At 31.4% G+C, this 20751-nt stretch overlaps 1 protein-coding gene across 1 annotated transcript in view; it reads left to right on the forward strand.

The window, feature by feature from the left end:
* The window catches only part of LOC111631208 (multidrug resistance-associated protein 4-like), a 51210-nt gene extending 30989 nt beyond the window's left edge, over window positions 1-20221 (forward strand). Inside the window, exons 22-38 of the mRNA XM_023375411.1 lie at window positions 2051-2242; window positions 3886-3980; window positions 4075-4161; window positions 4228-4324; window positions 5393-5569; window positions 7069-7247; window positions 7498-7775; window positions 10481-10560; window positions 11299-11449; window positions 12547-12780; window positions 12853-12953; window positions 14535-14732; window positions 14795-14950; window positions 15876-15965; window positions 16077-16249; window positions 19720-19825; window positions 19904-20221. Coding sequence (XP_023231179.1) covers window positions 2051-2242; window positions 3886-3980; window positions 4075-4161; window positions 4228-4324; window positions 5393-5569; window positions 7069-7247; window positions 7498-7775; window positions 10481-10560; window positions 11299-11449; window positions 12547-12780; window positions 12853-12953; window positions 14535-14732; window positions 14795-14950; window positions 15876-15965; window positions 16077-16249; window positions 19720-19825; window positions 19904-20080 — 2571 coding nt within the window. The 3' untranslated portion in view covers window positions 20081-20221. The remainder of the gene's footprint in view (window positions 1-2050; window positions 2243-3885; window positions 3981-4074; window positions 4162-4227; window positions 4325-5392; window positions 5570-7068; window positions 7248-7497; window positions 7776-10480; window positions 10561-11298; window positions 11450-12546; window positions 12781-12852; window positions 12954-14534; window positions 14733-14794; window positions 14951-15875; window positions 15966-16076; window positions 16250-19719; window positions 19826-19903) is intronic.
* Window positions 20222-20751: the final 530 nt, after the last annotated feature.

Raw genomic sequence — 20751 nt, forward strand, 5'->3', positions numbered from 1 at the left:
CAACTTTAATAAAAATAATTAAAATAATTACAACTTTACAAAAAGAGAGAAGTTGCCGATCTTGCCCCTATACCCGGGGCAACTTCGTCAATTTCTCTCTTCTTGTAAAGTTGTAATTATTTTAATTATTTTTATTTCCAAACTGATTTTAACCAGTTCTATAGTAAGGTAACATTCCAATAGACAATATGCAAAGCTTTTTTTTCAGTTTACAGCAGTATTTATTACACAAAATTTAAGTAAATCTTAACATGCCGATCTTGCCCCGGTCTCCCCTATATCCTCATAAATATACAGTTAAATTAAACGGTCTTTTACTTATTTAAATAAATAATAGACCTTAAGTTAAAATATGGCAATTTAATGTTTTAACAAACGTTTTTAGTATCAGTATATATATTTCAAAAGATTTTATATACTGTTATACATGGTTGCTCTAATTTAACTTTTTCTTATTCAGAGTACTATGTATTGGTAAACAATAAGCAAATTGGCACCAAAATTTCTATATAGTCTAGCAAGTAAGGCAAAAAATAATTTTCAAAACAAAGGTACTTCTTTTGTTAAAGAGCGCTTTACGGGAAAATACACGAAACAAAATACAGTAAATATCGAAGACAAACTTTTAAGCGACATCTTAATCTGTCATTTTAAATATTAGGAATAAAGTCAGCTGTTTATCGCCTGAATTTTACACCTGAAAAATTAAGCGAACATGTACCATTACATCAGTAAATGGCTTCTGCAGAAGGCATATTTTTAGCAGAACAAATAAATTCATTTTAGTTGTGTTTTTCTCGTGTATTTTCCCGTACAGCGTCTTCTAACAGGAGTTTTTGAACTAAAATTTTTTTTTACAAAATATGTTTCCATGTCCTTTGTATTGTCTGAATACAAATTTTGGTGTCAACTCGCACATTGGTTACAGCTACAAAGAGCTTTGAATAAAAAATCTTTATGACTATCCTCTATATACATCTAATATTTGCTGATTCATGGTATATGAGGAATAATTTTAATAATTAATAACCTTTTTACTTCTGCGGTCTATCCATGAGAGCATTGTCGGAAATTCAAATCTGATTTATAGGCAAAGTTTGGTGCCTCGAACTCCTTTGCCTCGAAGGTCTTAAACTGATTCTTAATAGTTTTTTAAAATAGTAGAAAAATATATTGAAGAATACAAATTCACAATTTGTCGTTTTACAATCACCATTGACAAACTAAATAATACAGATTATCCGTTGACAATGTTTTAACGAACTACTTATTTTAGTTTATGGTATCGGTGTCAGATCTTTTTAGCCAATTTCCTTTTTTTTACAGAGGCTAACCTCAAATAAAAGGTCGTCTCTGTGAGTGAAGATTTGTGTTTATTTATTTATTTATTTATTTATTTTTGTCAATGGTTACTTTGAAACAACAAATTGTGAATACCAAATTTTTAAAATTTTCAATATATATATATTTTTTTATCATACAAATTACCGTGGGCTATTTTTAATAGAATTCTTTTAATGCATTTTTAATTTGTCGAAGAAAATTCTCTGAGCAGATGAATGTTATTTCCAGTTACTTCATAAATTGAAGAAAAACTCTTGGTTTAAAGCAAAATTTTCTTTCTTCTGTATTATGTTAACCGAATACAAAATAGCAGATAGCTTATCTCCTGTTTAAATCGAGAATTTTCTTGCTTTTCTCAACAATTATTTTCTCTTTCTGGTTGCAACCTCGACTGCTCCTCATCACTTTCGTAAACATTCCTTTCAACTGACTTCCTCTGTCTTCTTCTACTTTTAAGACTCAGCTGAGTAGATTCTTCTGCATCTCATTTGTGAGTCTATAGTTTTTCATCTAGAAAAGTTTCCTCAAGATTCTAAACTCTGATAACGTCTGGTATTTTAAGTCTAATCTAATATAATTAATCTTAATACACTTTAGTGATTAGTGACTAGTGACTTACTCTACTGAGTATTATTTGAATAAACAACCTCTAGAATAGGCATTTTATCCTATAATAAATCATTATTTCAATACTATATTTTATCAGACATCTTTGTTGATGACAATCTTGGGAGAAATTCCTATTTGTTCTGGAAAAGTAATAGTAAATGGAAAAATCGCTTATGCCTCCCAAGAAGCCTGGTTATTCAACGGTACTATCAGGGAAAATATATTGTTTGGCGGCGAATATCGAGAAGATAAATATAATGAAGTTTTATATATAACAGCACTCGAAAAGGTAAGACTTGTATATAATGTTATTAGTAATAATTCGTTTGAAATTTTCATACTACTGCATGATACATCGCTAAAAACAGGTCAAAAAGTGAATCTGCTAGTTCTTTTGAGTTTTTATAATAGAGTAAAGCGTCGATTATCCGAAACGTCAATTATCCGAAAGAATTGCAGTCGGCAAATTTAAATTTTGCCAGTGCTGTGGTGCTGCAATCTTTGGCTATGTCTTTGGCTACTCAAATATTTTACGTTTTTGATACTAAATTAACTTCTGAAGTATACTTTTTATTGTTTTTATATTTTTCAATATATTTATTTTGTTTGTACAAAATAAAAAAATAATTTTGAACGATACAATAGTCTTCGTTAGGCTTAACATCGACGAAAATTCAACGCGAAGCGACACGCAACAGAGAAAAATTTCAACATAGGATAAATTAATATATTTTTTCGTACATAATCGGTTATCCGAAATATCGATTTTCCGAACAACCCCAGTCCCCAATTGATTCGGATAATCGACGCTCTATAAAACATTTGTGCCTTCTTTCCAAGGTTCATCATGGGTGCAGCCAGGCCCACAATGAGGAAGGACGGGTTCACACACATTTGTTTTGTAAACGCAACTGACTCTTTGATTTATGAAACACCGTCGATATAAATTTTAATTTTGATATTTTAAAATTTTCTAGATAAAAATTTCTGATCAAATTATTATTTACGTTAAGTTTCTAAAGGTTAATTTTCTGTTTTATTTTCGTTAAATACGCTAAATTGCCACTAAAATCCGTGCACTCGTCTATTTCAATTTACGAGAGACAGTCACGTAAAAACCTTTAAAATGTACAAAAAAGTTTGAAACATTTAATTTCTTGTACTTTGTCTACTGTCGATAAATATACAATATTTGTGGGTTGAAAAAAATGACTTTTTTATGTTTATTTTTTGGAATTTGAACAGATAATCTATCATGAACATATTGTCTGATTGCCCTGTACGTTGGCAACTGTGATACTCATGATTTGAAGTGTGGCCGACAGATGGCAATTTTTCGAGGGCCTGATGGCCGAACGGCTATCGCTCGGTTAAATCCAGAAATTTTGTGGGTTGGTCCATCCTGGATATATCAGCTGCCCCATTGTAGTCTTGCCGAATATGTATTTAGCTCGATAAAATAAAAATATGGTCTTTCTTTTGCTACAGAGCAGAAAGAGTGACAACAAAGTAAGTTCTAGGAATTTTTACATAACATTTGCAGATGGTTCACAAACACTAGTTGCAGAACACTTGTGGATTGTTCACGAAACACCAGTGTATCATGGAACAAGCGATTGGGAATCATTGGGCTAACAATTCAAAATTTTCAAACACTTACCATTAAATTCTACATGTTTTGCTTATAGAACTTATACAATAGCATATTTCATAAATATTATTCATGTTTCAGTTAATAATTTCTCGCAATTTTTCGACATCTTTTTAAACACGAATTCAACTGATTCTTTGCATGCCTGAAATCTTTATCTTTTCTGATACGGTCTGATAATTTACAATAATTTCAAAATTTTGAGAGTTGTAAGCAATTAATTAATCTAAAATTTCATTTTTCGAACGAAGATAACATTTTGATTACATAATTTATTTTAGGATATTAGTTTATTTCCTAAAGGAGATCTGACACGCGTAGGAGAAAGAGGGACCACAATGAGTGGTGGCCAAAAAGCTCGAATTAATCTAGCAAGGTAAGTCAAAATATTAGTCCAGATAGTTTGTATCTGTTATCTTTGAGAATTTAAATATTTGTAAATTTTCATGTAAATTTTTACTCAATTTTAGGGCATTGTATCGGGATGCCGACATATTTATTCTAGACGATCCGTTAAGTGCTGTTGACACGCCGGTAGCAAAACACATATTCGAAAAGTAAATTAAACTTATAGTAAATATTTTTTTTATATGAGAATTTATCTACGTCTAATTATTTAACAGGTGTATAATGAAATATTTATCAAATAAAATATGTATTCTTGTTACGCACCAAATTCATTTCTTACAATACGCAACCAAAATTTTAGTATTAAAACAGGTGAGTAAATGTTTTGTTTAAATTCCTTGAAATATGTTCGTTCTCAAATGTTTATATTTGTTTTTTATACCTAATAAAATTGAATGTTAAAAATACTACTTTTAATTTAATATTAGATAAAATCTTTAATTACTTTTCTCAAACTTTCTCTTCTCTGATACTGTAAAGTAAAGCAGAAAACTAATAGTGCCGAGCTTGTGTTTTGTGTAAATAGTGTACACTTTTACATCAAATTAACGTCATTATTATAGTTTAACGTAAGAAAATTGAAAAATTGACGTCAAACTGACGTACAGTACAGTAATTGTATGCACTATTCGGACAAAACTAATGCACCTTAAATTTTTTGCAACGTGCAAAATTTACAGTTGAAAGAATAACACTGTCATGTTCTCTAATACAGATGAAAACAGTAATTATACTTCTCTGTAAACGGCTATTCAGCAATTATTCTTGAAACTAATGTAAATAACAGGCAGTAAAGGAAAATTATTTCATAAATACGTGTATATGTATATTATTAAATACTTCACTTGGAGTATTAGTCAGGCTAATACAGCATGCGATTTCTACTACTATGCATTATAAGTAAATTATTGCATGATTAAATGGAGATTCGAAAGGCAAAATTTTATACGAATAACTCTAAACAAAATTTTCTTTTGAGTCCGTAACGTATCATAATAAAAGTAAGAACTTTACAATTTTAAAGATTTATTAACAGTGCTTTTTGATTTGAATAATTTTAGGCATTAAAACGATAAAAATTTCATAATACACCGTAGGATTTACGCAAGCTTCTTCAATTTTGATGTTGATCTAGTCTATTTCATCTCTTCTATGTTTCTATGTTTATTTTTCCAGATTATTTCAAATTAATTTTGATTTCAATCCCCTATTCATGCCACATCAGATGAACTGTAAAATAAGACGTGAACAGTTGAGATTTTTATTTTCCTTTCCATAAAATTGTGTATGATCAAACACAGGATTTGCACATCAATCTTATATTCTATGAAAATAAATTTTTGTTATTAGTTTTATATTTCTTGTTAATTCTCATTTTAGGGAAACTGTGCAGCGTTGGGCGACTACAACAAAATCATGAACTCGGAAATCAACTTGGGAATTTCGGCAAACGATGAAAAATATACTCAAAAAGAGATGGCTGAAGAAGAATTACTTAATACAAAAGATGTAGATATTTTTCATAGCGTTGAAATTGAAAACACCGCCAATCACGTGGTACGTTGTCAAAATGTGTACTCGTGTTTATTCACACGTATTTTTGAAAATTATCTCTTGTTGTAGAATTTACACATTTCATTTATTTTAAAAAAGCATCAGTTATATCAAAGACATTCGTCCTACTTATTCAATAGCACGTACTCGATAATTCACTATTAAACTACATAATACAAATAGATAAAACTATGTTCAACGAATCTCGAATACTGTGTAGTAAAAATAACAGAGACTGAACAAACTGCTGACTTTCTTGAGCTAATTTACTACTAAATATGGAACCATTGTCTGATTATAATAAATCTTTAATTAATGTAGATATAAAACAAGTCTGTTCATAATAAAAATTCTAATTGATAAGCATTGTCCTTGGTGAATCGGTACATCTACAACAGATAATTATATATTCGTATATGGCTGATGAAGGTCTTTTAAACCGAAACGCATACCAAAATATTATAAAATTGTATTCTGGTGATAGAAGTGCCATTTCTATGTCCTGAGTTGCAGTATGATAATTCTCTGTTATCTCTACTACACAATGTTTAAGATTCATTCATTAACAATCATTCAGACAAGAAGCTTTTATATACTACAATTTACTAATAGTGTCATAGTTCTACTGAAACAATTGCATACATAACAGTCAAAATAGTCAGTCAATATCTTTATTATATACATTAGTTTGTACATGCCCGGCTTCGGATGGCACTATCGGGAATGAAAACCAGATACAGTAATTGTTAACTTGTTTACAATACAGGAATTACGGAGATGTGAAAAGGTGGGTTGGAATAGTATACAAGAGTTAACACAATGATGATGCAGGTATTACAATGATGTTGCAGTTAAATACAATGATGATATAGTTAATTACTATTTGTTTACAGTATAAGGTACTGTACATACAGAATTACAACGTGATGGATTTTGAAAGCTTTACAAGTACAGACACTATGCAATATTACAAGTGTTAATACAAAATAAAACATGAAGATGTGTATAAGTGCAGAAGGAAAAAGCACATAAATTACATAAAACTGAGTACAATACAGCAAATTAAGTAATGATACAATATAAGAGAGTGTAAAATACAATTTGAGTATAGAATACAATACATAAGAGAAGTAACTTAATCCAGGTATGGCAGTGGTGCTCGTTGATATTAGGTGTCAATTGCATACTTAACAGCATGCAATGTGTTCTGTGAACTTTTCATTATCGTTTGTATATCTTCAAAGTATCCGGAATATACGGAAATTTTGGTTATTTACCGCTAACAATACAAAATATTAACATTAGAGATGCACAGTTATTATACACCTAGAAGCCTTATATTGTTAACTAAGTTATGACTATTGATTGCTATGAATTTACTCAACTCTGTCGAAAAATTTATTACTTTTATTGTTTATTTTTCTCTAAATTATTCAGAAAAATTGTAACTCCATTTTAAAACATAATAAAATTTAATATATTTGTTTCTTTCATTAAAATAGAAAGAAAATGTTAAAGCAACAAAAGAAAATGAAGAAAAGTCATTTAAATCGTTGGGAATATCTGTGTACAAAGCATACGTTGATGCCGGAGCTAATTCCTTCTTCAAAATTATAATATTGTTTTTCTTAATTGTATCTCAAGCTGTTACGAATGGTGGCGATATATGGCTCTTAAAATGGTATCAAATATTTTATAAAGTAGAAACACTTATTTTAAAGAATAAATTTAAATTTACAATGTACTCAGGGCATTAACACGAGAAAAACTTAATGCTTTAAAGTGTTAGCAATGTTCTAAAGCATATCACGCAACTCAGTGTGACGAATTAATGTATTATAGATATATTGTTTGGTGTTATATGTAAATCTTATAATTTGGCAAACACTATTTCAAATTTATAGAAGTAATTATTTCTTTGTATTTTTTAGGATTAAAGATGAAACGGCGTTTATTGATACAAAAAATATAGAAAACTTTACACTAGCAGTAAACAACAGCAACGAAACCGGGGGTGAAGATTTTCTTCATAGACGTGAAATTAACGTTTATGTTTATGTTGGACTGATATTCGGATTGTTAGTCGTGACTTTTATTTCCGTGTCAGTATTCTACGAAATGTCCATGGCGGCATCCATTAATCTTCACAAAAATATGTTTCGTTGCATTATTCGCACTCCAATAACTTTCTTGGATATGAATCCAATAGGTGAGATATGATCATTATTATATTAGAAATAAACGTGTGCCAATTGCGTGTCAAACGTGATAACATCTAAATCAGGGTCAGTTTTCCATAAAAGTTTTTTCCCTTGGCAGAAGACCCACATCTTTCGTTGCCTTAACCCAAGGGTGGCCAACAGTTTTTGCCCCCGGGCCGAACTGGAAAGAAAACTTTTTTCACGGTCCGAACCAGAGGCTGCTCTAGGAAGATTTTGAGGTGGTGCGAGATCTCATTGTGGTGTCACCCCGTAGCGACTAAATTGTAAATAGAGATTACAGATACATTTTTCACATTATCATGCTTTATCAACATTCTACGTTGTACTTAAGAAATTTGTAATGGAGCGTTAAGCGTTAACTCTAACCGCACACTTAGTTGTTGACCTTTATTTTTTTATTTTTTTCTTTTAGGCGTCAGAATTTTTCATCGAGCTATTCGGACTTGAGTAGCTGATATTGAAAGATTAATCGAGGACCGCATAAATTCATTAGACGGCCGTATGTTGACCATGCCTGCCTTAACCCATCAAACAATTTTGTACGAATTATTTGAAAACAGAAAAAGAATCTATATATATAGTCTAGATGGGTTGATAATAATAATTATTATTATTATCTATATGTTTGATATTATAATCATATTGCGTGTTGTTTAACATGTTAGATAATAATAACACGCAATATGGTTATAATATCAGACATGAAAAAACAACACTGTCACATCTCATGTACATGGACGACATAAAACTTTTATGCATTTACACAAAAACAACTTCATCAACTCCTACAAATCACACATCTATACACCAAGGACACACAAATGGAGTTGTCTTAGACAAATGCAAAACACTTCACATAGAAAAAGGAATCCTGAAGAAAGAAGATTTTGCACTTGAAAGTGGAGATGTTATTGAATCCATGAAAGAGGGCAAGTTCTACAAGTATTTTGGATTTCATCAAGACAAACAAAACATACACAAATAACACAAAGATTAATTAAAGGATACCAAAGTAGGTTAAACGCTATTCTCAGAACACAGTTAAATGAAAAACACACAGTTAAAACAATAAACATATATGTCGTCCCAGTACTCACTTATTATTTTGGAGACATTGGACCCACGCAAATCTCGAGCAACTCCGACGGAAAACAAGAACAAATCCGCCATAGAAATATTAACCTTTCTACATAAAGATGGCGGACGTGGCCTGATTGACAGCTAACAGATAGCTAACCTTCACTACAAACAAATACAGACACTGCGAGAGTTTTTCTACAAAAAACAAGAAACATCACAGTTACACAGTTATATAAAGCAGTAACCATAGTAGACTCAAATAACACACCATTACATTTACACTCACAACATATGAACACGATACAACATATAAATAACATAGACACCATTAAGCAGTAGTGGGTTCAAAAGGCACTCCATGGCAAGCATATGGCAGGCATCGCTATGAACTGGCCCAGGATTTTGTTGGCAAAACTGCGTCAAACAGCTGGTTTGCTCGGGGATGTCTTTTTGGGGAGACGGAAGGATTCATGATTCTCATCAGGTCATAAATACTAAAAACTACAGAAAATACATACTCAAAGATAGAACACTCACAAATGACACATGCAGAAAATGTCACATTATGCCAGAAACTATACAACACATCACTTCTGGCTGCAAGCTCTTGGCACAGACAGATTATTTACATAGGCATAATCAAGTAGCAAACATAATACACCAAGAGCTTGCAAATAAACACAAATTATTAAACATCCACGAACCATACTACAAATACATTCCACAGACACTATTGGAAAACAACACGCACAAAATGTACTACGACAGAACCATAATCACAGATTAAACAATTTACCACAACAGATCAGACATCATGTTCATTGAAAAACACAATAAAATCACTTACGTTACAGACATAGCCATTTCAAACACTCACAATATACAAAACACATGCACTGAAAAAATCAGTAAGTACACAGAAACTACCCAGGAAATAAGGCATCTGTGGAAGACGGATAGGGTGTTTTTTGTACCTGTCATTTTCTCCTCTACAGGTGTTATACCATACGCACTACACAAAAGCCTGGGCACATTACAACTGGGCACAGACACACACACTAACACACTTATTTGAGTTTTGTCTATGTCTTGACTCTGGTCCGGCATAGTACACAGCTACCGGTATCAACAGAGTATAACTCACTAGATCTATAATAATAATAAGCGCAGAGTCAAAACTATTAGAAGTTGAACGTTGAAATTTGGTACACAGTTAGGGTACGTCATGAGAATGTACACAAAGAAAGGATATTTGTAAATTTCCCCCACAGAAGAGGAGGAGAAGTATTACCATGAAGAACAGGGCTTCTACTGTACTATTTTAGATGGTTTTGCGTTTTGCGAGAAATCGAACATATTTTTAGACCCATCTAAAAATTTTCTAATTAATTTCAAAAGAGGGGGAAACCAATTCTTGCACCCGCAGAAAACGGGTAAAATCGACTATAATAACTATAATATTATTATAATATAGACTATTAATCTTTTGCTATCGTTATTTTTTGCCCGAGCAACAAGGGTTCATCTGCTAGTAATTAATTAATATAATTTTATATATTATTTGATGATTATTTTGTCGTATTCTGATACGTTTGAAATTTCATTCTTTCAGGAAAGATAATAAATCGGTTTTCGAAGGATATGATGAGTGTCGACGAAGTGTTATCATACTTGTTTCAGCATGTAATAAGGGTAAGTTATAAATTTTTTAAATGATAAATAAATATAAAAGTTGTAATGTCATTAACAAATTTTCTTATATGAATACTAGTTATAAATATACTAATAAAATACGGAGATAATGAAGAGAGCACGTCCTAGTTAACGTTTTTATGTTTTTTATGATATTTAAAGCTGTTACTTTGTCCTAAACATGGTCTATCCAATACACAGAAAACGTTTGATTTTGAATAAAACATCGTTGCTTGTGGGGTGATTGATTATTGTAGCTTTAAACTGATAGAAAAGCTAACGATAATGTTATAAAGCTATATTAGCCTCATACTGACATGAAATTCTTGTATACAAAAAGTCTGCTTGTACGTAAACATTTAAGAGTTCATTGGGGTGAAGAACCCCACAGTATTTATTCAAGGGAGTCATAGAATATTCGTGCCAAATTTGGTGAGAATACGACAAACGGTATTGAAGCCTTTACCTTACATACGTACAAATATACAGGGTGGAAAAAGTCACTTAACACCCCTGCTACAGAATATAGAATGTACCCAAAGAATGTATGGTACAGTACTTTATTTAACAACGTATGTAGGAAATTTTATAATTGAATTTATAGGTTTTAATGTTTTTAGATAGCACGAAAAATGCATCCTATGCAAAATAAAATGCTATTTATTTATTTGTTTATTTGAAATTAAGATGGATATACATTTTATGTAATCTTTGGCATTTTTTGCATAAACATTTCAGATGATCGCTCTTCTTCTTGGAATATTCGTTGTTGAAGCAATCATTAATCTTTATCTGCTGATATTTACTGTTATTCTAACGATTGTATTTTATTTCCTATGGACGTTCCACACTCGAGCGTTAAAAAGCATAAAATATTTGGAAGGAAAAGGTAAATATTTTTGAAAAATAAATTAAATAATTAAATCAATTTAATTCTTATACAGAATATTCTGTAATTAATTATGTTTTTTTTTTATTTCCTTTACTATTAATTTGAAATTTCTATGTTGTACTCTTTATAAAATTTTTAATGGTGTAAAATGTTTATCTCGAATATAATTTATTATATTTTCATTTTAATTATTCTGTAACATGGATATTATCTAACTTTTAACATTATTAGAAGGCCGAGTGAATAAAACAACTGAACACCAGTAGTTTGTCGCGGGTTCGCACCTGACTAGCCAAGTGTTTTAAGGGTTTTATTCACATACGTAACACTTAAATAGGTGGGCCGTTTCCTACGAAAGCCCTGCGATCATCTCTCCTTGGCAGATCTCCCCAAGTGTTGAATTGCCTTATTCGATCAGTCATCAAAAATTTTAAAATTTTCCTGATTTTAATCAGACTGTGGTTAAAGATATTATCTTTAGATAAAAAAAAGGTATTTTTAAGCTATTTTTTATCCTCTTAGTCTCAATATGCAACTGGGGAGGTTTGGCTTGTAATCAATAACAGACTGATAATATTAATTTTTACCTTTTTGGCTATTATATAACGGAGGGAAAGTATGTCGATTCAATTGTTACATTTTTAGACCAGGATGATCTCGAAACGTCCAGAAATGCAAATAAAATCAGGAGTTTTTTCTGTATGTATGATTATTAGTGGGTATATAGGGGATGCACGATTTTTTTCCACTCACTTTGAAGCTTAGTAACTTTGGTGCCTTATATCAAACGTTTTTGAAATTTTGCACAGATGTTTACGCTGTAAAGAGAAATGTTTCTAGAAATTTTCAAGAAAATCGAACCATTTTTTCGGGAAATATGGTTCATCCTCTTAATATTTTCCGCACCAATCTGAAGACTTATAAATGTAATGGTAACAATTATTAGGGATGAAAACAAATAAAAAATGTCAGAAAAGTCCAGCGACATAGTTGCTAGCTTTTTAATTATTAAAACTACAATAATTTATCAATTTATTGCTGTTATTCAAACGAATTTAAATTGATAGAAAACTAAAAATAAATTATTTTTTCAGCAAGAAGTCCCGTATTTTCTCATCTTAGCGCAACACTTTACGGATTGACCACCATCAGAGCTTTCAAAGTAGAAAACAATTTCAAAATTGCATTTAATGAGTTTCAAGATAAACATACAGCTACGTGGTTTCTTTACGTAGCATTAAATAGTTGGATTTCAATATATGGTGAATTAATTTGTTTTATAAATCTTCTAATTATTATCGTTATGTTGGACGTGATGAAACCCACAGGTAAATATATATTTATGATTCTTATGCCCCATATATTAATGTTTACTTCTTATGATATTTTCTGTTATACAGAAAATGCAGGAAGCAAAGTTGGACTGGCATTAAATTATGGAATATTGATGTTTTTATATTATCCGTGGCTTGTTAGACAAACGTCTGAGATCGATTACCAAGTAGGTGTTAGTTTAACACTTCTCGATTAGTTTTTAAATACCGTTTCAAATACATTAACAATTTTTAAATAAATTCAATTGGGTTGGATTGGTGGGTTAATACAATAAAACAACGGGCGATCCGCTAATGCTCTTCCTGTTAAAAAGATTTTCTAACGGATGGTCTGAAGTCGCGACTTGAGAGAATCCATCGAAGTCGAATGAGGGCTTGGTTCCAATCAGACAATGGCGAGCCCTCATTATAGCTGGTAGGCAGTTAAACCGACAATTACGTCAAATAAAAGACGAGCTCGTGCTGGACACGTGGTAATCCAAGAGTGACGCTATCAACAAAATCGCCGATCACAGCTGCAGATCCACCATAGTGAACTGCTTACCCAATAGCGTCTCTATCTCCCGCTGAACAATCATTGACGGGAATGGAACATGGGTTGCCCCTCTCGGGAGCTGCATCCACACCAAATGGGATCTTCTCACTAGGTCACCAATCTAATAAAGAATGTTCCGATTCACCGCCCAATATTGGGCCGTGTGGTCCCTATTTAGTGCTTAAGAGTTTGGCTTAACGCCAAACTCTTAAGCACTAAAATTCGCATGTAGATAGGATGAATTTGTTTGTTTGTGTCATTAATGCATCGTTCATTTTTTCGACTATGTTACATACAGCAGAGGGAAGGTATGGCGATCGGTCAAAATATGACCCCTCCCAAATCAAAAACTCGCCCTTTTACATTTTTAGACTCAAGGCACTTTAAAGCGTCAAGTAATGCAAAACATTTCGGGGGTTTTCTCTGTATATATAGATATTAGTTTGTATGTAGGTGGCACGATTTTGTTAACCCTAACTGAAGCTAAATAATTCCTCTGCTTTTTGTCGAAAATTTCTGAAATTTTGCAGGGAGGTTTGAGTATTAGGGGGATTGGTGCTATTAAATTTTGGTGGTTAAAGGTAGACGGGGTGAGGAGATAAAGGGGGTTGTATATCGTATTTCGAGTAGAGTCGGACTTGATGACGATTTTACTCGTTATTAACATTTACAATTTTATTATAAAACCCATCCCTACCCTCAAAATTTAACTTTTCGCCATTTGATAATAATTAAAAATATAAAAATTTGTAAATAATAAAATATCATAACAGATGGCAAACGCACACGCAGTTTTAAATGTTGTCAGAAAAGTTGCAACTCGATGGTAGTTTTTTTTTGTATTTAATTGTATACATTTATGTGAAGATATTTAATCCAACGGAAAAGAAATTAGTTTTTATATAATTATATAATGTAGAATTTATGTTTATTAGACGTATTTTATTTGCAACTATTAATAGTATTAAGTATAGTCGACCCCCTATAACACTGTTGATTTTTCCGTTTTATATGAATTCCATGTTGTACGAGTCACTTAGATTTTACAAATACGTGAGCTGTTCACAGCCCGGCACACGTATTTGTAAAATCTAAGTGACTCGTACAACATGGAATTCATATAAAACGGAAAAATCAACAGTGTTATATGGGGGTCGACTGATTAAATAAATTTTATCATTCGTGTCTATTAATTCTTAAATCGTTCTTGCAGATGAATTCTGTTTCACGTATACTGAATTACAGCAAGCTAAACTCAGAAGCGGCATACGAGTCTTCTCCTGATAAACAGCCACCCCTCGAATGGCCCAAGAGAGGAGAAATTAAATACGACAACGTTTCCTTACAATATTCAAAGGATAAACCAGCAGTTTTAAAAGAATTAACATTTCACATTAATCCAGGGGAAAAAGTAAGATGTTTAAGTATCTTCGTACACTATTTCAGTCACGTTTTACTTTATTACCATTGTAGATAGGAATTGTTGGACGAACAGGAGCAGGAAAGAGTTCTCTAATAGCGGCTTTATTCCGTTTGATAGAACCAACAGGTAAAATTACAATCGATGGAATTAATACTAAAGACATCGGTCTTCGAGATCTGCGCAGCAAAATGTCAATAATTCCACAAGTAAATATTAATATTTTGTATTGGTTTAATTCTGCAGTTAATAATTTTCTTCGTTTTTAAGTTTTTTTTTCAATTGTTTCTTGTTGTGTTTTTTTGTGTTTCGGTTGTATACCATTAATGCATTTTCCTAGTATAAACTTTGCGTACAATAGAAAATTCGCAAATTTGCGAAGGGTGTTTCACTTGCAAATGCCCCCATTCTACATGAAGTTTTGCCTTTACATACTTGTAAAGACATAGTTGTACAAGTGAAGCAAGTTTGCCAATACTCCCCTCGTACATAAAATTGTTGAGTTTTTGTAGCCTCGCATATTTTGTTTTTTATGATGAAATGTTTAAAATTTGGACTATTATTTTGACCAAGTCCAATTTTTTCTACGAAATTACTAAACTATCACCTCGACTATATGTAATAATTATTTCAGTTCATTTGTGTACAGTATATGATTACACATTATACAATAAAAACTATTACATTTATTAAGCAGCAATTTGAAAAATTGTAAACCTATAAATTTCCACTGTTCTCCGTCTGACTGTCTGTCCTACCTTAATCTCAAGAATGGAGTTAGATATATAGCCTATGAAACGAGACTATAAGTGGAAAAAGTATTTGCAAATGATACCGATTAACTATTAATGAACTTCTGGTATTAACCAAAAGTTATGTTATTCTAATTGAAATTTTTCCTCTAAAAGGAGTTAAATAGATGACCGTTACTTCTCTACTGCTAACGGAAAAACTATTATGTACAGGGGCAAGCCACTATTAATTTGAGATGGAGAGCATATTTGTCACATCGCTTGTTTAAAATTATAATTAACAATTTGATCATATACATGAAAATACATTAAGTTTTTAATATTATATTAAAAACATAAATGATTGTGATAAATCTAATGTCGAATATGTTTTTTACTTTAGGATCCGGTATTATTTACCGGTCCTCTGCGCAGAAACATCGATCCTTTTAATGAATACTCAGAAGAAATCTTGTGGCAAGTAATAGAAGAGGTTAGTTTTAAAAAAAAAGAATTTAAATTTATTATGTAATTTATAGTTTATTGTAACTATAATTTTTAATATGAAACTGAAAATCTCATATATGCGATAAAATATTTAAAGGTACAATTAAAACAAGTGGTTGGAAAATTACCTGGAGGACTGGATACAATTTTGATGGAAGGAGGGCGTAATTTTAGCGTTGGTCAAAGACAATTGATATGTCTAGCCAGGGCAGTTCTTCGTCAAAACAATATTCTTGTATTGGATGAAGCAACATCGAACATGGATAAAATGTAAGATAGAATTTTTAATTTTCTAATTTAGTCGCAATTTCACATTATGATGTTTCATAATAAAATCAACTAATTGGTTTCATTTTTTGATAAAAATTTTTAAAATTTACAGTAATTCGTTCAGTATTTACTTGAAATATATATTTTGCCATATTTTTTTTTATATAAATGAATAAATAAACTAAAATAAAATAATTTGATGTTGTTTATCTGTATGTTTATTAGTCAGAATTTCAATATTAAACAAAGCCTAAACGTTTATTAAATCGTTATCTGGAATTGAAATTATTGTTACTTTGCAAAGGTTTCTGATGCTTAGAGAAAATATTTAGCCTTGGAAAAAAGATATGTTTGTGCTGTGTAATTTCTATTGTTTATAGATAAAAGTATACTAATGTATTGATAGGGTAAGTGCATTGGATGGACAAGATTTCGAAGGGAAACAGGTCCTTACATAAGTGTTAGATACATGAAGAAAGCCCGGAAAGCTCCATAAGGTCAGCCCGTTGGTTATACGTGAACCCACTAACAGAGTTTTCTGTGGTTTTATCCACTAGTGGGCAAAATTTAGAAGATAGTAAAAAAAGCAAGCAAAACTTACCACATTTATGTGATAAGTTTTGCTTGCTTTATAGACTATACGAAAGACATTCTAAGATTTGCTGAAAGGGACAGGAGGAATAAGCAAAGATAGCGAAGGAAATTAATCGATTTTATGTTTTTACCTAAAGAAGATTTGCTCGGAGTAAAGAAAATAATATCAATTGAAAAAATGCATTAATGCACATTAGTGTAATGGATAAATCTGGGTCACTGATTTGTAAAACTTTTACATAATTTTGCACAGGCATATCCTCTAATAAAAGATCGTCTCTGCGAACGAAAATTGTTTTGTTCCTGGTGATTGGACATAGTGGAAATAAAAGGAATTTAGTTTCTTGTATATTTTACTATTTTGCGAATTTGCCGTCCGCTATTTTAATTGAAATTAAAAGTTAAAATCAAAGTTGAAGGAGTTAATTACAGTCGTATTTAATTAAAAATAACATATTAATTCTAATCGAAATGATTTGGAAAGAGAATGTATACAGACTAGTATTAGGTGAATTTTTGCCCTTTTCATAAATAAAACAGCACAAAATCAGTGTAACAGGGGAAACACATTAATGTAACAATTTAACACTACGTATGACACAGTACGAAGTACTAATTAAACTTGTTCTTTTCACAAATTCACATTGATAAACATGTTTATCAATATGGAATTTGAAAAGAACAAGTTCATTCATACATCGAAAAGAATTTTGAAAAAAATGTAAATACAAAGAATAAGTACCAAATATACATTCACACTTGCATAAAGCATATGACAGTTTGCATTCCCTGTACAATATTATAGCCGAATTTGCTTTCTCTTCAAAATTAAAACCTCTCTTTGGAATTTGTTTGAATAATATAAGATATACATGTAAACTAGTAACATTATTTTTGTGAGCCTGAGGGCCTATCTACGGGTCTAAAAGGAGAAATGAGCGAATTTCGCGCAAAATTATGACTTTGAAACTTAATTTCTTAACGCGATTGTTATAAAAAAAAAACATCGTCTAGAACGGATCAGATGACGTTTTCTCTAAACAAACGGAGAGGAATTTTGACAACAAGATGGAAAAAGATTCGAATGTGAAAGAGTGACAGCTGCTATTAAACGTCATCGGAAGAAACCTGTGCCCGCACCTGGAAATGAGCCTTCGACATGTCAATAGTCGATCACATGATCATTTTCCCAGACATCAGGCATAAAAGGTGGAAACACCGAAGTCCCGGGAGGTCGTCTCATACAAAGAAAGGTGAATAGATTGATTAGTGCCTGGATTAATCTACGACTAGGTGCCAAGTTCAGCGGACCTCCACAAACGGACTGTCTCGGCCCATGGTATGTCAACGATATGAAGACCCGCCATACAATCGCCAGTCCTCTTCGAATTCCTCTCTCTCCGATCGAACGAACGTCATCTAATCTGACCAACCAAGATTGAGGTATCTATAGATTATTGTAAACTCTCTCTCAGTGGAAGTAGCGATAGAGTTAGGTCATTAGGTCAACATGCGAGCTGATTAGAAACTTTTCGTCAATCCCCTCCATAGGAGTGTATATGTAACCTCATTTAACCGCATCTAATTTAGGCTTAGTTTTATGTATCATAGGTTTTGTTATAGAATAAATTCTTGTCTGTTAAAAACCTGTCTCCTGTCACTCCAAAACACGGACACCTGTCGACTTTCCCAACCCCCTCGCCACTCGAAAAAAGCCATCCCAAAGACAAAGTGGGCAAGTTTTACCAACTCGACGATTAGATAGCTCCGTACCCTCGCCCGGTTTCTCACATTTTCATAAACGTTTAAGGTACAAACCGTTGTATGTAACCGTTGTATGCGTTGTATGTAAGGTATTTGAGGTCCATTATCATTAACATTGTATGATGTGATCCATTTTTCACCGACTTAATATATGGTTATTAAACCTAGGAAGAACGAAAACATTTGTAAACAGTATAGTATGAAGCGCAGTGTTTCGAACAAAAAACGATTAATGGAGACAACGAGTTAAGAGAGATATCATTAATCTAAACAAATATCGTTCAGGAACTTCACAATCCTATCATTTTTATGTCCTTAATTGTAGTGGATACGTTGAAATTTAGCAATACCAGAATTAAATATATTAAAACTTTCATAAATTACTTTTTTGAAGCATTTCTTAGATAGCTTTTATTTTCTCTATATCAAAAGTTGTTAAAATATAAACACAAAAATAATAAATAAAAAATTTAATTTATTAAGAAAACAATTCAAGAAAACGATTCATTTGTTGATGCTGGTGAGATAAGTAAAAGTTACATGTTCAAAAGTATAGTTAATAAAATATAATATCATTATGAAGTTATTGTGCAGTACTTTATTATGTATAAAGTGTAAATTATATAAAATATGAATTATATTTAATATTTCAAGTCTGATGCAATTACGACAAAACGCAATATTTACAACATGTCGCATATGTAATAACTTATCGTGTTTCATGATAAGTTAACAGTTATGAATTATTCAAAACTGCTATAATATATCCCTTATTCTGCTATAATTACAAAAAAGTCATCAAAAATTCTATAATGCTTTTCACAACACTTCACTTTGTAACGCTTACTTGAATATCCATTCACCTACATTACGTAATTCATGAAGTCTATAAACTCTAAAACTTCGATGGAAATATCAGTTTATATAATAACAATATCGTAGAAATTAAGACGTCTGAATGTCTGTCATTACATTATATAGAAATTTATATAATGCAAACATATGTAAATTTACATTAACTGGAAAATTGATTATATAATTAGTTCATTTGCAATAATTGTGGCACGTTTTCTTTATTCACATTCTTAAATTATAAATATTTTTATTTTCAGCACGGATTCTTTAATACAGAAAATCATTCGGGAAAAATTCAAATTGTGTACAGTATTGACAATAGCTCATCGACTGAACACCATTATTGATTCAGATAGAGTGCTGGTAAGATATTTTGTAGATAATATATATATATAATGATGATATCATACTTCATTATAATAGTACATTTTAATTTGACAGGTTTTAGATGCTGGAGAAATTCAAGAATTTGACAAGCCGCATGTACTGCTGAATAACGTCAGGGGTATTTTCTATAACCTGGTTATGAAAACGGGACGAACATCAATGAAACAACTTTGCGAAATTGCTAAAGATGAATATTTCTTAAAGGAGAGTGTTCTAAAAACGAAATTATAAAATAACTGATCTACGTTCTGTTTGCTTTAGGAGTGGCTACTCGAGAAATTAACGTAATTTAATAGATTTTTACACAGGTCGTATTAATGAAAGGGATTTCGTATTTGTATTTTATAAAAAGTCATTTAATTTATAATTTTTTATATTTTACACAATAAAAAATATATCATTGTATTTGTCATATTATAATTATAGTATTTCCTTCGTGTTGAAAAATTACTTCTATTGTACTTTTTCAAAAAAATAAACAAAATAAAATAAAGTTAACGCTTACAATCGTATAGGATAATGTTGTTCGAATATAGCACGCAACACTTGGGCGATCTGTCAAGGAAGTGCTTCCGCGAGGTGGGAAATTGGTCCTTCTCGCGGAAGTCTAAGTGTTATACACCTGAAAATGCCTGGAAAACTCTAACTACTACTGTTAAGTCGTTTGTTTACTCTGTCACAAGATGCAACGTCTATTGTATTACTCCTTTCCTGCCATTCTGACCTTGCGACGTATCGCTAGATGTTTTTGAAAAAATACTTTAGAATAATTCAGAACAAAAAGACTGCCACAAGAATATTGTATTATTTAAAATCAGTCGGCAGCATCACTTGACCAATATATCAAAATTTAGTATATTAATAAAAAGGTAAAGTCAAAGCAAAATTCACCAACAGCCTAG

Source organism: Centruroides sculpturatus, unplaced genomic scaffold, assembly GCF_000671375.1.
Source record: "Centruroides sculpturatus isolate CEXI.00-Female unplaced genomic scaffold, Cexi_2.0 scaffold602, whole genome shotgun sequence".
Classification (NCBI taxonomy): domain Eukaryota; kingdom Metazoa; phylum Arthropoda; class Arachnida; order Scorpiones; family Buthidae; genus Centruroides; species Centruroides sculpturatus.